Here is an 18,360-nt window from a genome sequence, read left to right on the forward strand (position 1 = left end):
TTACCCAAGTAAGGGCAAAATTTTACGCATCGTTATACTAGATAGCTGATAGCCTATCCATGATTTTAAAAGCGTTGCATTCTAAAATATGAAAAATGTTTATGAACTTCCTAAATATGGAACACAATTAGTTTAATAATTTTCTTTGTAGATGTTGCCGGTTTTAAATGCATTTAAATTTTTAAACCACTTGTGCGTGGTTACTTCATATCCTGCAAAGTAATGACCCCGAATGAGGGACAGTTCAAGTTGCATAACGCAGCGATCTAAACCCTAGAGGCGAGTGCAATTTACTAATTACTTTAGTATGACTGGTTCCCTTTTCTGCGCCACCAGAAAATTCCTATTAACCCCTTGTACAAACAAAAAGTAGCCCTGAAATTGAGAAACCTGGTTGCTTAAAGTCATCACTCGCGTTGATCTCGGGAGTTTCCGATTTGTAGCCTAATTACGAACCGATTCTGCCGAAATAACAAATCATTTAATTAGTTCGGTGTCTAATTGAATATTCATTTTACTTCTATGGAGTTTAATCTGAGATTTTAAGAGAATAAATTCATGAACTAAAATAAAGGAGTAGGAATGCAGGACTAAAATTATAGGAATAGTCTAGAATAGTTGTCCTCGGAGTAGGGAATACATACCTTGGGGAGTACGTGAGTCGATGCTTCGAGGGGTAGTAGCCAATGACGGAAAGATTATTCGAATATAAACATATATCACTTTCTATATTTACGTGCTAATAAATTTTATTCACGTTGTAATTTTTTATGTGTGTGTTTATATCTTTATATATATATGTGTATACATATATATATATATATATATATATATATATATATATATATATATATATATATATATATATATAAAGCCACACACCTTCTTGGTGGCTTGCAGGGTATTGATGTAGATGTAGATATATATTATATATATACATATATATAAATATAAATATATATATATATATAATAGTTTGATTTTTTAATGCAGTTGCTTAAAATACCCTACTTAAAATGAAAATTTTTTTAACGTATGCAAACAAATAATTTTCATTGAAAGTAGTGTAGTTATACGGGGAAGGAGAATGACAGTTGAGACCATTTTTCCCATTGAGGGATAGGTGGGAAATTCGGTAGGGCTAGGATATTCAGGGAAGAGGGTAAAAATGGGGTGAAGCAAGGAACCTAAAACGTTTTGGCCTTAGCCTACTCTGATAATGAAAGAAAGAACCAAGGGGTCACGCAATTTAACTCCCTACCCGATAGACGTGACACTTTGGACACTTAACACCAAAGTAGAGATCTGAATGCTGCTAAATTGAATTTTACCAACACCGGGGGTTGGATCCCAGCCCCTTGGGGAGGGAAAATAGTTATCTGAATAACCCGATCATCCTTTATTTTTTTTAAAACAATAATTTTAAAGTGTAAAAATCGTTCACCTTTTCCAGAATCCCGGTCAAGGTGAATGGGTTTCACATTTTGAAATTGCTGCATTTTCATTTACATTAGTGGTTGACTCCGTTGAAAGATACTTTCGCGGTATCTCCCGCAGTTTCTTAGTTTTATTTCTTGCTATAATTAGGAAAAAGTAGGAAAGAAAATACTTTGCTATTCCACGCATTATGCATATTTGCGACCGGTTTCGGTAGAGAGTCCTAATCATTACGAAGGAGTTCCAGAAACCATTGCATACCATGCAATGGTTCTTCCCTTTCCACTCATAATTTGTCATATCATACACAAGATCTTTGAATTTGGACCATCAATCTCCATCTTCAAGGAGATATTTTATCCTCGTAAAAATTCCTCAAAAGTCTCAATGGCTTCTAAACCGAGTTTATCAACTTTTTTAAAAAATTCTAACCGCGAAATTCCTCTCTCCTGTTTAGAAATTTTTTAAATTAATTTTTTTCGCAACGGATATTGTTCCACGTGTTTTTTGCTGCAATTGAACAATTTTAAAATCCATCCAACTGTTTCCGGGCCGTTAATGAGTTCGTACTTCGCTCTTTGTACATTAAATTCAATATTACTTCTATATTACATTTTTCTGTTTTTATTACATTTTTCTGATAACGTAGGAGTATTAGGTTCGAACTCATCTCTTGTTATCAGTATAATTACCATTTACATAATTTTTCTGGGTTATTTTTTAATTTATGTAGTTGCAAGTTGCATGAAAAATATAAATATAAATTATAAAATAAAAATATCGAGCTATACCAACATAAAAAAAGATTATTTTAAAACCTATATAAAAATATCCAGGTTGAATTCTGAATTGGAAATGGAAATATGAAATAACAAACACGACTAAGAGATCCAATATGAAGTATATCCTCATCACTCACCCAACTTTCTTACTCTGAAAAAACTTAGTTAAATTTAATATATTTCCCGAATACATTATCGTGTTTTCAATTTCAAGAAACTGGTTTCCACGCTTGAAATTATGCAAGAAAATAAAATACTTCAAGGTTGAATAGCTTGGGAAATAAGGCCATATTACCTCGTTTCATGAGAGTATGCCAAAAAATACGGGGAAAATTAGAAAAAGATCGCAAACAAGCTAAATGGCAAGAAACACATATCGATGAAAAAACCGTATAAATTAAGTCTGGTTCCGTATGACGAGGCACATTGATTTATTGGTTCAATCATGGAAATTCGGGGGTTGTGGGACACAAAAAAACACGAAGGAAAAAAACTTCAAATCGATTCCCAATATAAAGTGGGATTGAAGTGCTTTCATATAATTGATTAGAGAATTCATTTCATTTTTAACAATGCTTGAATATTTTATTCTGGGGATATCCCTTAGAGCTTCTACAAGCAGAAAAAAAATGTTAAACTCCAAAAAAAATAATTCTTCAAACTCTTCTCCGAGACACGTGTAAAAAAATACATTTACCGTCAGTAAAAATATCACATCATTCTTAAACTCATCTAATCCACTTAGTTTGATTGCTATATTCTATTTTCATATGCAAAAAAACTAAATTGCAGATCAACTGGTCATTCCAATGTTTCGCTCAGCACGTTGTAATTTCTACCAATTGGCATCTGCGGCCTCTCTCGCAGTTTCTTGGGATTCTAATACCAATAGGCTTGAAAATATTTTAAAGAACTAAAATTGCTCGAAAACTGTATTTATTTTAAACTTTTTACTGATGATATATAAAAAATTCCATTGCTCACTGAGGCATAATGACTATCCAACAAAACGTTTTGTTGAAGACAATGTAATTTCACGGAAAAGTTATGTTGGGAGTAATCAAAAGGAGAGTAAATTGAATTTAAATGCTTTTTTTCAACCTACCAGACCGTTTATAACTTTATGATGATGTCATGGAAACGAGACAAAGAGAATTCTCTGAAAGGAACTCGGCGTAATTGGTTTAGTCTTGTTAGATTGCAGTTGTCTTTCTTTTCGCCAGGGCGGCGTTGGGTTTCTTGAATAAATCTAATGATTCACCGAGGAATCAACGTTCCTCACCAACGTGAAATATGTCAGCGTCAATATAAATATTAATGTTTACAAAAAGGTTGGAGAGCTATCGATGCAATATAATCTTGAAATATTTATGCGCATGTATTTTCAGATTTTATATTTCAATGATTGAGCACCCTGACCAAAATATTCGAATGTTTTTGACACCCTAAAGTTGTTTTGATTCCACCTACTTGAGTGTTAGCGTCACAATTGATAATAATTTCCCTAGTATAGCTGAACATTAAAATACTAGGGCAACAACTGGAACAGGTAAAAAGTTTAACCTACCGTTCAAGTGTTTTGGATGATGATGGTCAAAGCAGTAGAGATGTCAGAAGAAGAATTTCTTTCGCCAAAAAAGCTTACACAAGGAAGAGGGAGTTGATGAGGTAGATGTTGAATAAGGATGTTGGGAAAAGGCTCGTCAAAACCTTGTTATGGGGCGTAGGTAAATACGGCGCTGAAATATATATTTGTGGACACAAGATGATAGGTGAAATTTTAAGTCTATCGGTATGTGAGGGTGGGGAAGAATGGAAAAAATGAAGTTGACGGAAAGGATGTAGAATCGGTGGATACAAAACATTTTTACTCGTGATGGAATGTCGAAGACTGTTACATATAGAGAGGAGAACGTTGGGCAAGAAAGATAGGGGTAGAAAAAGGATGGGCAAGTTGGACTTGTATGACGGAATTGAAGAAGGGTTTATTGTGCCCTGGGGAGAAAGTGTATCCTATTAAACGAAGCTAAGGAATTTTATACATGCACAATCCGTGTTTATTAAAAACTTACCATAAACAGTAGACTATTAGTAATGATAATTCTTAGCCAAATAATTTAGAAAAAAAACTGGATTTCTTGAAAAATTTCTTGAAGAGTTTAAAAAAATATCCTAAATTTTAATTAATCTTTTGAAGGAGAAATATAGAATCTTGAGTTATGAGCCTTTTTTATTTGATGAGATATAAAATTTATATGGAAATAGGTATGATATTTACGATTAGTTGGCTCACAGTTTTAAATTATTTGCAATAATAAGACCACAATTGAAACACAGCATGCCAGCAATAACAATAATTTCTTTTTTTACTTACTTTAAATATTTTTCCAATAAAAATATTCTCTTGGACATTTTCCTGTCCTTTTTATGAACGCTTTCATTTTGCTCAATTAACTGTTTGAGTAGGATACAGTTCTTTGAATATGAGCTCAAGAACCTATAGGTTGGACACACCAAAGGAATAATCTTTATTTTCTGTCCTATTCAAATAAGGATGCTAAGTCAGAATCTATGATCACTTGATCAACCACTAAATAATTCCAACCAGTAAAATAATTTATCTGTTGATGATAAAATATTTTACTAGTAAGGTCCGTTTATTGGGAACCTTGTATGCAATTTTGCATGCGGTGAGTCGGAGATCAAAATCTCGAAAAATGGATAAGCATCGTTATTATTTTTGGCTGTACATCATCATATAGATGGCATATGTAGATTAATCCTTAAAATAACTGACTATAAGTGGTTCCTGCAACCGTTGGATGACAGAAATAAGTTCTGGAAACAACAACGTCCGTTTTTTTAAATAGAAATTAGCCAAGAGTCATCCAAAGAAAAAAACTAATATTCAAGAGCTGAGGATATAACGGAGTAATGGAAGGTGGTGGTAATGGTTGAAAATGACCGGAAATAGGCGACTGACAAACCTTTAAAATCATTATTCATACGAGAAAAAATATAAATGAGATTATTTATATTAATTACATGGACAATACCATCACATCGGGAATACTTTTCCCGGAACAAGTTCGAAGCAAACCTTTTTAAGTTCCCACTCTAATAATAGCTTATCTAATACATTTATTTTCAAGGGTCACTTTTAAAGCTCTTATTCCTGGATTATTTAGGCATAACGTACATCTGTTCAGTTATGTAGTATCTCTACCTCTTACATCCCAAAGGGCGCCGCAGGGCACGAAAAACCAGTCTATATTTCAATAACTGCGATCATGTTCACATTGAAAATGGAACACTTTTAGCAGCTTCTTGTTCTTCAGATCAATACGCCACCAATCTTAGGGTTCACGAAATACGTTGACTCTGGAAATTGACAAGTTAACATTCAAAAATAAAAACTGAATTGTTTTTATTTACTTCTGTGACATACTGTCCCCAATACGTAGAGAAATTCAGATTTGGCAAACTTCGGGGTCATAGGAATTTTTAATAAATTCTACGCAACGCTTCCTTCACAAGCTGAAGTTCGGGGCAGAGATTATGCAACATTGGCGTGAGGAGGTACAAGGTCAAAGAGTTAATAGACCCATATTGAGAAGAAGGCAATGAACTCTCTCTAAAATTTTAGAGAATTAAATCTCTAAGCGATGTTAATTTGTGATATTATCAATACAAACGAAAAATACGGAAGCCTTTAGTAAGTGGAAGGTGGTGATGTTAATGGCTTCATATTCTCCGGAGCAGGTAACTGACAAACCGTTACAATCATCATTCATAGAGGAAAACTATATGGAATCATTTATATCAATTATCTATCCCTGTACGAGCACACTAAAAGTATACAGAACAATTATTAGTCATAAAAAGAAAGGGTTTGAAAAATAAATTCTGATGCACTCTGAATCACTTTGTAAGTTTAAAAATAATAGTATTAAAATTATATATTAAACATTCTCTGACACACGAGTCAAGCAAAAGTGCTTGGACATTATTATTTATTTTACCTTCTTAATTGAAATATAGGTCAACATGCGCAAAATACATATATGAACTAAAGAAACCTGAATACAGCCCTAATTCAATATTCATATTATAAAGACACTGAGATTATGGAAGTTGATGGTACTCATGTTAAGGATTTCTGGAGAAATAATAAATAATTACTACCATGCAATTCAAACTACTTCATTTTTTTTCGGGAGTGATCTCAATTACATTTGCATTAAACCCTTTGGTACGTCAAGAGAATATAACCATGAAGGCCAATTTCCCTTGAAAATCTAATGCAATTCCAGTTCATGGGAAAGGAACGAACTGTAAAGTATTTTTTATCCAAAAATGAGGACATTTGGAGCATTACATGGAACTTCGAAAATAATATGGATTTCCGAATTTTTTCTTTGCAGTAATGGCTTAAGCTCAGATTATTTATGATATTATTATTAATTAATTGATACATTAAAAAAAATAATAACAGGTAACTGGACAGCAAATACTGATTAGGGTATGAAAAAAGGCAATAAAATTTTTACTACGCCTTTTATATTCGAAACCGGCAGATTACCTCGGGCTCGCACTTATTTTTAACTTGGCTCAAATTATTGAATAATTTAAAGTCCGCCTTAGTGATAAAACTTAGTATGTTAATTGTCGTTTTTATGACAAGTTTTTTTCATGCCTTACATTTTTCAATGGGCGACTCGTGTCCTATCAATCTCGCTCCTCCCTTCCGTATTCCAAAAATAAAACAAAATATTTTTCCTCATGAAAAATTTTCGTGTCAAAAACAACTTAATTTCTCTACTATTTCTTCGGGAAAATAAAACAAAAGTCATCGTTGCCTAGAATCATTTCTGCCTCATTCCAACTAGTTTCTCTTGGCCAATGAGTTTGATATTGCAATAAAGGTGTCGTCTTGTAAATTTTACACGATCCACCTGCCAAAAATTGAAAACCAGAGTTCGAAATTTTCATTTAATTAGGATTCAAAGCGATACATTGTAAAGCCTTATCGGAAGTCAAGGTGGCATTAGCTTACGATAGTTCTGTATAATTTGCTAAAAATGTTAAAAAGGACGATTTTCTTGCCAAAAAAACATACCTTTCGACCAATTCGTTTGTGACTTAACCACCGTCCTATGATAACCGTGCCTAACTCTCAATTTTGTTTTAATTTTTGGCAAGTAATGTTAATTACTGGGAACAAAATATGTCAAATTGATGCAAAATACCAAAGAGTAAAATAGAGAAACATAATTAATAGAGTAAAACACTGAGTGATCATCACTATCACCATACACCTGAACCTTATCTCCACATCCATTCTTTCAATCCAGATTACTATTCACATTCCATTTTATCAACCACAATCTGGAAAAAGAACATTCTATATCGAACTTATGTTCTCTTCTTTTTGTAAGATTTTATATTCAAAATATCGATTTCAAAACCCATAAAAAACTGAGTGTAATTTTAAGTTTCTTTTGTCCAAGAGAAAATCACGTCAATGGATATAAGTGGAACAATCTTTTTTAACATTCACAATTTAGAAAATGCCATTATTGACCATATTCTGAGTAACTTATCATAATTGTTATGCTTAGTATTACAGATATATGAAGGTGAACAGAGTAAGAAACAGAACGTTTTGCAGAAGAAAATGAGGGAATTACTTTCTTTGAGCACATGTTTCCCTTTATTATAAGGATGTTTGAGCACATCCTTATAATAAAGGGAACGTATGAAAGAAGCTGAACTATCAATACTTCTGCATCTTAGTAGCTCGATAGCGACGCATGAGCGATCATTATATTTCGCTTTTTAGCGAGCATTAAATCGATATACGAAGAATTCTTTTGTATCGATTATATTATTGTATCGGCAGTCTAACACTTCTTTTGTCATAATTGTGACATTAGGCCTCCCCGAAAACATTTATCCTTCTCCCTTCCATTTTTATTAGTTCGTAACAATCTCTATTTATAGAGGAATCTATCAATTTTACATTAAATTTAATTCTATCTCTAATTTCCGGTCATAGACATGAACAACTAGATAAATAATGTACATACAGGTTAGCCAGAAGCTAGATTAGCCAGAAGCCAGGCTAACTCATAGGTTAGCCAGAAGATAAACCTTGACGATAATTTAAATTCCTAAGTGAGTTTTTATTGCATTTTAAATTAAAACTTCGCGCAAAAATGTATTCACATACGATCAAGAGCACAGCAAAAACTGTTTCATAATAGTGAGCATTCAAAATTTACATTTGAATCGGCAGAAGGTTTGTGGGAATGGAAATTTTAGGGTTACATCCTGACTTGCCTTCCCATCGCCAAAATTAAGTGTTTACCATTTTTAAGCAACCGCTTTAATAGATATGTAAAATTTTAAAATTTGTCAGTACCCGGATGTAAATATGTAAATTCCTCCGACCGATATACCCTGTATTTTTGCGTTCCGAACACCAATTGTCTGCATTGTACGAAATGGTTTCGGATGCAACCGAATGAGATAAATTCAGGATTTCGTTCACCTCAAACAAAAGGCTATTGCAATATGGATTTTATATTCCTTCACCGGAGATGGATGTGGAGAAGGACGAAAAAAGTGATGTAGACTAGAAAGAACACGAACGGGGAATTGTCGACCTGGTAGAGGAGGAGAGGAGATTGTTGGGAGAAACCAAAAATAGACGACAAAGATGGATGCCGAGTATTTTGAATGGAATGAGATATTAAAGACTGTGATAGAGGAGAGAATGCTAGTCAAACGACAAATAGGATAGGGATGTTGTAGGGGATGAAGGCAGGAAGGAAGTATACAGAGATGAAGAGCGGTAAATTTTAGTAAAAGATGTCAGGTCGCTTTACCGTTTAGTAGTTGGTAGCTTGTGTCCATAATAAACCTACCATGACGTAGAAGCACTTACGGGAGCAATGTAAAATTTGGACGGTAAAGTAGAGCACAACAGTAGAAATAGAAAACTTGTAGGTCTGGTAACAGAGCCTACATGTAGAGAACATGTAGGCTGAGGCCTCAGAGAAGCCTGAAAACTTAAACTCTCTAACATGTCTATTTACGTATCCTCTATGTTGTTGTGCTCTATTGTGCCGTCCAAATGTTATATATATATATACATATTTATATATATTTATTTATTGTGTGTTGGGATTCCAATAAATTCACCAGCACACCATTCCGACTTTCATTTTTGCCGTCATAAGACCCATGAGCGATTTCGAAATCTTTCCACATTAAAAAAATAAAGCGAGTTAATTCGTCATAAAATAAAAATAAATTCTATTTCAATAAATGTTTGCACAACAACCGATGAATTCACGAAATAAAAATTAATTGGTTCATTCGAGACACGAACAAGCTCCACAATCATTACGCATAATGTACACCCCTTTGGCGAGATCCCGGGTCGCGAACCATATTGAGCCGAAGAGCCCGTCGCAAGTACCCACATTGGTCTCCACACCGTGGGCCGCATCAAGATTGCGCACCGAGAAAATTGGCCAGCATAAACATCATTAAAGGGGAGAGCAATGTGTGTGAGCGCGTTGAGATTATTTCGATTTTCATCCTTCTCCGTCGCGTTCTCCCCTTCCATAAGCGAGTCCTCCGTTTCCAGGAATCAACCAGGACCGCTCGGTTTTTCCCGGTCCACTCCCTTAAGGAGGGAGGGAGGGACCGAACAAAGTCGAGGAGGACCAAGTAGGAGGAGGGACAAGGGAAGTCGAGGGATGCTCACGTGATTACATTGGCGAGTTTCTCAAGGACGATTCCGCCCTAACCCGTTTCCTGATCCATTTGTTTTCCCAGAGTGATCTCCCAAGGTCAGGTGTAGGAGGGGCAGAGGGTGGGGCTAGCCGGGAGGTGGGAGGGGGATGGATGTTTGACTGGAATGGAGATGGATGGTTGCTTCCCTCGTAAAAAGGGGAGGAAGTGAAAAAGAATTTGAACGCCTGCGAAAATGAAGAAAGAGACCAAATTCGGGCATAAAAAAATTTCTTAAGGAGAGAAGGACTTAATAAATATCTAATTTTGTTCACTCCGTCGTTCACGTGATCCGCAGGAGATCCACAAGGTCATGAGATGGGGAGAGTTGGAGAGGGTCACGTCTCGTACAGAGTGAAGGTGGAGAGAAACGAAAAAGAAGAGTTCACTTAAAAGCTTCGAGGGATCGTTAAAAAAAAAAGTCGAGGGCTTAGTTTTTGATTGCGTCCAAAGAGTCGTTTCAAGCACCTGCTCCAGTCAAAAGCTCTAAATTGGCGAATGAGAATCATTAAATTGCAAATTTATATATATTAAATCTAGGAGGAAACGAAAGTGGAGAGACACAATCTATTCTGGAATAAAATTACAATATGTATTCAAATACTCACCAGAGGAAGATATCTCCGATCCAATTCTCAACATGAAAAACTCTTTATTTCAACGAATGCGATACTTATTTGAAACTGGTTTTCCTTTCAAGAGGGTATGTCTCAGAGTGGCATTGTATACAGATAAACTGCGCATCTTTGTTCAGAGTCTCAACCATATTTTAAATCGATCTTAAGTGTTCGTGATGTTTCATCTCTATGAAGCTCTTCTAAAATATAAAACAAGCCTTTTTCAATTTTGTAATCATATTAATCAACGGCTATATTATGTCAAGAAAACCTTTTGCAGTAAAATGGAAATACCTTCGAAAAATATGGTACCCTGTAGTTATTTTCATTTTGATACGATGCCTAACGATTGCTAATGCGGTCAAATTAAATTTCATAATTTGGAAATTTCATAACTTTGACGACAAAAAACAAAATAATATTTTGACCGGTGGTTATTACACATCGTTAAAAAAAAAGGATTACGCATTTAATATCGACAGAAATTACATCCACAAAACTATTATGGCAATTGCTATTTAGGCAAAATTTTTAATGTCTTTAATTGAATATCCTTGGATTGTTTATCCTAGAATTTCCTCCAGGCCCATTATCTCCTTTAGGTCAACATCCTTAGATCACATTTCCATTGTTCTGTTTGGAGAGTAAAAATAATGACAATTCCGCAACACAGATAAGAATGTTTTCTGTGATATTTTTTCGCACGTGAAATTTGAATATTACATGACGGAAAACCAAATGAATTACTCTTTTTTTCGGGGCTCTTAATTAAAGCGATTGATCCGTATTCTCATCATAATTGCTTGCGGAACTCGTTCATAGTATTGATAAATAATATAAAACAGGAGTAATCTTCTTCAAAACTATTATACCCATTAAATTCTTGATCACATTTTGAACGCATGCAAGTATAATAAAATACAACGCACTCATTGGACGAGGAATGTACACCGGGTATTGAAGTCTCCGGGCATTGAAATCTCCGCCCACTTATGAAAAATAAACAATAGGGACGAAGTGAAAGTCGACGTGAAAAAGGTTCACGAATTCGTGACATGTGATTCCTCGTGGATGCTCGCTCCCACACTATCCTCGGAGGTATCTCAAAGTAACGCATGCTTGCACTCTTGACCTTCGGCAGAGATCAATATCTGCAAAGCCCGTTTGGGAATGTTGGGCGTTATGAATGATGCTAGGACGCTGGGAGAAAGATTTCACAAGAAATCTGGAGTTGAGTGTTATTTCCATATTTGCACTAAAACACGCTGGATATTAATCTGATGAAAAATGTCAACTGGCTTCATCTGAACTCGCAAACGTATCCTCAGGTTAAAAGCAGAACCAATTTATAGTTACTTCTATAAGTTTATCTTAGAGTTAACGGAAAGATGAAGCCCACATGGGAGCAATATTCGGGATGGATTCCTGGCCATTACTGTGATATTATTTTTTTCATGAAACGGCTTCCTTTGGTTCAAATTAAAACCCTTTACTTTGAGGATGTCATTTAGAGTCAAAGAACATCGCACGAGAATATACCAATAATACTAGAATAAAACATTATAATAAATATGTCTCACACGTGGCAAACAAAAGGCGTTCATACATCGTTTCTCTGAAATTATCTGCAAAATTTAATCACCTCATTAAATCTTCTAAATTTAGATAAAACAGCACCAAATTTAAGTACTTGTATGGGATGAGTATTGCTTCACAAGCCATGTTTTAATAAGCCCCATTGCAGTGGCACGCAGTATATTTGTATGTCTAACTCAGTTAAATCGAAGCTATATCTATCTTAGTTTAGATTTTATATAAATATCACTCACTGCTTTGGGAATGTTCGCTCAATAGTGAATTACCAGCACTACTGCTCACATTTTCAATAATTTTCAATCAACCCACATATTATATTTTCTCAAACCATTATAACCCCTTTAGGTTGTACCATGTGATATAGTAAACTTATGAAGACAAAAAGGGTAAATATTTGCTGAAAATAATTTTAAAAGTACATTCATTACTTGGTGGCACATTTGATTTAGTTGGTAAACGTAAACTGCTTTCTTTCAAACCGTACATTATTTATGTACATGTTTTATGAAGTACCTAAAAATAATACTCATATTTTTCATCTTATCAATACAGGTGACCTTGTGCGCCCTGGCGGCGTTAGCAGTTGCAAATGCAGTCCCACATGGCTACATCCCGGTCTTCCGAGGTAAGTCAATCGATGCAAACTCTGAACTGAAAGCTCTTTTACCACAATAATACTTCCAAACACGAGATTGTTAAGAATAGTTAAAAAAGTTTGTTGTTTTTCTATCGACGAAAACATTTCGGGTTGACGTGTTTCCAACTATCAACTTTCTTTTTCTGAAAAGATTTTAAATCCTATATCCCGTCTATATTTATAGGTCGTGTTCGCCAGTCTTTTATTTCCGATGTCGAGGATGAGTCTAAACCGGTAGCTTACGGCTACCGTATTAGGACCTCATCAGTCGACTCACTGCCCATTTCCGTGTCTGAGGACCGCGTCACCGGAGGGTTTGGATACAAAGTCAAGGTAAGGCACTTCCCTACGAATGAACCTGTTTCGCAAACTTGTCACAGACGTCTCCTTCATCTGGAACATAAATTCCTTCCGCCTATACCAGGAATTCAAAATCCTTCGATTAAATCTATTTTTTAATTTCTTATTCTGTCTCTCGCCGAGCAATTTTAATACCATTTAATTATTAATAATGCATCAGCATAAGAAAATATAGTTAACCTATTTTACGGCTTATTAAATGTTTAATTGCAAGAATAGATTTATATATATATAAATAAATAAATAAATAAATAAATAAATATATATATATATATATATATATATATATATATATATATATATATATATTCTCATGTATAAAGGAATAAGAGGAAATAAATTTGACCTCTTTCGCGAAACAAACATTTTGTCATCCGTATTTAGTGAGTCATTTTCACATATTTTATGAGAAAATTAATCCCAATAAATTATCAATATGAGTTTTTACTTTAATCATGAATGGACTAAAAAAATGAGGCCAATTTAATCATGACGCTGTGCTATTTTTGTTTACTGTATTACTATAAGGATTATTATGTTCCTGTGCTACATATATCATATTCAGTTTACTAATGACTGTCAATTACATTAAAATCTTATGGTTGTACGTTTACTATACGTACATTTAACAGTTTCAGCACAAAAATGTAGTTGATAGGCACGTGTTAAGTAACGAGTATGACAAATGCCTGTTAAACCAATAAAATTGTTCATCCATAATGCTATATGATGGCTATCAGTTAAGAATGTACGTAAGAGTTAAATAAACATACTAACGTTTAGGTTATGGGACTGTTGTGCCTAGATCTTTACCAATATGGTGAACCTCCGAAGCTTAACATCATATGAGATATCCGAAAAAAATAATCATATATTGAATGAATACATATTCTAACCACATATTACTACTAATAATATACTGGGTTAGAATAGGATTTTGAAAGGTCACACTACACATTTTGTACTCCTAAGCACTAGCTAACATATGTAATACAAGTGATCCTTTAACCCCATAATACATTTACAAGTCATTCTTTAATATTGCATACTTTCTACCTCCCTTAAACTTATCCATTTTTTAGTTCTACTGAAATTTGGCCCTTCATATATTCCTCCCTCTGCCTCACTTTCCAAGCATTCTGCCCTCCATTTCACCTTCTTCAGCCTCCTGATACATCTCTATATCTCATGCATCCATTTCTCCTGCGCCCTCCAAACTGTAAAATGAAAAATTCATACTAGTCTATTCGTTGACGATCTGCATTATCTCACCATTGACAGTGTATGCAATTCTTTGGAAAAAGGTTTTTCATCCATTTTTCGCAACTTAAACATCAACATTCTTACAAAACCTTAATTATATGAGATTAGCAGTAAAACGGTCGAATTTCATATTGATTCGTTGACGATTGCTGATCGGGGAAGAAATTTAAGAAAATAATCCTTTTATATGATAATTTTCCTTTCAGTCATCATCTCCCATTTTCGTTCAGAAGACTGTGGTACCACATGCCACTCCAGTTATCGTCTCTCACGAAGAGTCATCCATTGATTCGAAAGACGAGACCTCTGGTCGCTTTGGATACTCCTATCACGCAGCTGCCCCCATTGCCATTGGCGCAGGCCCAGTATACCAGCACTCCATTTTTGGTGCACCAGTAGCTGTTGAGGCCAAGGGTGCCGCCGAGAATGCCGGAGAAGCCATTCAAAAGGCTGGAGAGTTCTCATACGCGATTCACGCCGAAGCTCCCATTTTTGCCCCCGCTCCAGTCGTGGCTGCCGCCGTGCCGGTATCCTATGAGCAGACTCTGGTTAAGGCTGGAGAGGAAGCCGTGAGCGATAAGTCTTCCGGAGCATTCTCTTACTCCTATCACGCCGAAGCACCCATCGCAGCGGCCGTCCCAGTGTTGAACCAGGTCGTCTCCGCTCCCGTGGCCGTCGACTTCAAGAACTCAATCGAGAATATCGAGGGTCGTACAGGCGCATTCTCCTATGCCGTCCAAGCCCAAAACCCAATCGTTGCCCCAGTTTTGGCCGCCCCAATCCCTGCCGCCATCTCATACGAGCAAACCGCCATCAAGTCCGGTGAGGCATCAGCCGAGGGAAAATCCTCCGGATCTTTCTCCTATTCTTACAGCGCCGAAGCACCAATTGCTTCTGCAATTCCCGTTGCCCATCATGCGGTGGTAGCTTCCCCAGTTGCTGTGGAATACAAGGATTTCGGACAGAAGATCGAGACTCTCCCCGGACAGTCTGGTGCTTTTGCCTACTCGATTCATGCCGAGGCTCCGGTTGCCGTGGCCCACGCCCCGATCGCTTCATATAACATTCCTATCTCCGCCGAGCAGACGGTGGTGAAGTCTGATGATGCCGCCGCCGAAGGAAAGCCCTCTGGATCTTTCTCCTACTCATATAGCGCCGAGGCCCCTATTTCCGTTCCATTTGCTCACCATGCTGTCGATGCAGCTCCCGCAGTCGCCGTGGAATACAAGGACTCCGCCGAGGTTAGCGAAGCCGTCTCCGGAGGACAGTCCGGTGCATTCGCCTACTCCGTCCACGCCGAGGCCCCGATCGTGGCCCCAGCACCAATCGCCTATGCCCATGCTCCAGTGGCCTACGGACAGACGGTCGTCAAGTCCGAAAGCATTGCTGAGGAAGCAACACCCTCTAAGGCTTTCTCTTACTCATACACCGCTGAGGCACCAATTGCCGTACCTGTTCCAGTAGCTCACCACGCCGTAGTTGCAGCTCCCGCAGTTGCATTGGAATACAAGGACTCCGCCGAGGTTAGTGAAGCTGTTTCTGGTGGTCAGTCTGGTGCCTTCGCCTACTCTGTACACGCCGAGGCCCCGATAGTGGCCCAGGCACCTATCGCCTACGCTCCTGCGCCGGTGGCTTACGGACAGAGAGTCGTGAAGACTGAGGACATTGCCGTGGAAGGAACACCCTCTAAGGCTTTCTCCTACTCATACACCGCCGAGGCACCCATTGCCGCACCTGTTCCATTGGCCCACCACGCTGTAGTTGCAGCTCCAGGCGTTTCAGTGGAATACAAGGACTCCGCCGAGGTTAGCGAAGCCGTTTCTGGAGGCCAGTCTGGTGCCTTCGCCTACTCCGTTCACGCCGAGGCCCCAATCGTTGCCCCAGCACCGATCGCCTACGCCCATACTCCAGTGGCTTATGGGCAGAGATTCGTGAAGACTGAGGACATTGCCGTGGAAGGAACACCCTCTAAGGCTTTCTCTTACTCATACACCGCCGAGGCACCCATTGCCGCACCTGTTCCATTGGCCCACCACGCTGTAGTTGCAGCTCCAGGCGTTTCAGTGGAATACAAGGACTCCGCCGAGGTTAGCGAAGCCGTTTCTGGAGGTCAGTCTGGTGCCTTCGCCTACTCCGTACATGCGGAAGCTCCTATTGTGGCCCAAGCTCCAATCGCCGCCCCTATTGCCGTGTCGTACGAAAATACTCTGGTGAAATCTGAAGAGGCTCCCGCCGAAGATAAGCCATCTGGAGCGTTCTCCTACTCTTATACAGCTGAGGCACCCGTGGCTGCTCCAGTACCCTTTGCCCATCATGCCGTGGTAGCTTCCCCAGTTGCTGTGGAATACAAGGATTTCGGACAGAAGATCGAGACTCTCCCCGGACAGTCTGGTGCTTTTGCCTACTCGGTTCATGCCGAGGCTCCGGTTGCCGTGGCCCACGCCCCGATCGCCTCATATAACGTTCCTATCTCCGTTGAGCAGACAGTGGTGAAGTCTGACGACGCCGCAGCCGAAGGAAAGCCCTCTGGATCTTTCTCCTATTCATACAGCGCCGAGGCCCCTATTTCTGTTCCAGTTGCTCACCATGCTGTCGTTGCAGCTCCCGCAGTCGCCGTGGAATACAAGGACTCCGCCGAGGTTAGCGAAGCCGTCTCCGGAGGACAGTCCGGTGCATTCGCCTACTCCGTCCACGCCGAGGCCCCGATCGTGGCCCCAGCACCGATCGCTTATGCCCATGCTCCAGTGGCCTACGGACAGACAGTCGTCAAGTCCGAAAGCGTTGCTGAGGAAGCAACACCCTCTAAGTCTTTCTCCTACGCCTACAGTGCCGAAGCACCAATCGCCGCACCCGTCCCCGTTGGTGCCCACGCTATCGTCGCTTCTCCCGTGGCCGTCGAGGTCAAGGATTCAGCCGAGTATGGCGGTGCAGGACAGTCCGGTGCTTTCGCTTACAACGTTCAGGACGTTGCCCACGGATCGTACGTCGCGGCCGCTCCTATCGGTGTGACCTATGGGCAATCCTTGGTGAACTTCGGAGACAAGATTGAGGAAAGCAAGGGTTCCGGTGCTTTTGGTTACAGCTACCATTCCGAGGCTCCCGTTGCCGTGGCACAACATCACGTGGTCGCCGGACCCGCACCAATTGCACTTGCCTACGAGGCTATCGACAGGGATGACGCACGGATTGCCGGGAATGCCGGAACCTTTTCCTATTCCGTGAACGCCGACGCTCCCGTCGCTTTTGGGCCAACCTACGTCCGCGGTGGATTGGCCTACGGCGCTATCCCCACGGCCGGAGCTGTGTCCGCGCAAGTTGCCTCCGATGAGGCTTCCTACGGCTATTACGTGCAAAGCGGAATCCCCGTGGCTGATCTCCAGAAGGAAGACTCCGTCAGCACCCAGGAGGTTACCGTTAACTCTCGCGGGTAAGGTTGTTTTGCGTCTCATTCTAACATTCATCTTTTGATTGGTTCATTGAAAATTTATATATAAACATAATTAGCAGAACTTCAGCTCATTCAAAGATACTCTCACATAGCCCCAGTAGGGTCACTGTATCCTTTTTACGACGCTATATATTTGAAAATATCAGCCAATGGTGGATTATATTAATATTCACGTGTTTGTTACGATATTATCAAATAATTAACAATTAAAACAAAATTCTATCTTATTACTTAAAACTTAAATGGAAGATTCTCTTTGAGAGATTTTCACGACTTTCTGACGACGACGACTCTATTCACTGGAACCAAATCTTAGAAGCTTTCGTTACCTTTGTATTATTTCCATTGGTTACCGTGCCTTTGATAAATGCATATTAATATATCTCATTCCTTTTTTATTAATCATGGGTAAATATG

The 18,360-nt window shown here is 38.4% G+C and overlaps 1 protein-coding gene across 1 annotated transcript; it reads left to right on the plus strand.

Annotated features, from left to right (window-relative positions):
* The first annotated feature begins 5,957 nt into the window (after window positions 1–5,957).
* Window positions 5,958–17,868, plus strand: LOC139697125 (streptococcal hemagglutinin-like). The gene is made up of 5 exons (XM_071595886.1): window positions 5,958–5,981; window positions 12,788–12,860; window positions 13,057–13,205; window positions 14,702–17,809; window positions 17,851–17,868. Exons 1-5 carry the CDS (start codon window positions 5,958–5,960, stop codon window positions 17,866–17,868), a joined length of 3,372 nt encoding a protein of 1,123 aa, XP_071451987.1.
* Window positions 17,869–18,360: the final 492 nt, after the last annotated feature.

The sequence above is a fragment of the Hetaerina americana genome, unplaced genomic scaffold, assembly GCF_022747635.1.
Source record: "Hetaerina americana unplaced genomic scaffold, ioHetAmer1.1.p SCAF_1, whole genome shotgun sequence".
NCBI lineage: Eukaryota > Metazoa > Arthropoda > Insecta > Odonata > Calopterygidae > Hetaerina > Hetaerina americana.

Coding starts and splice junctions, on each gene's coding strand:
- LOC139697125 (XM_071595886.1), top strand. CDS start 5,958: ATGGCTTCATATTCTCCGGAGCAG. Junction 5,982..12,787: donor CTTCATATTCTCCGGAGCAG/GTAACTGACAAA, acceptor TTATCAATACAG/GTGACCTTGTGCGCCCTGGC. Junction 13,206..14,701: donor GGTTTGGATACAAAGTCAAG/GTAAGGCACTTC, acceptor TTTTCCTTTCAG/TCATCATCTCCCATTTTCGT.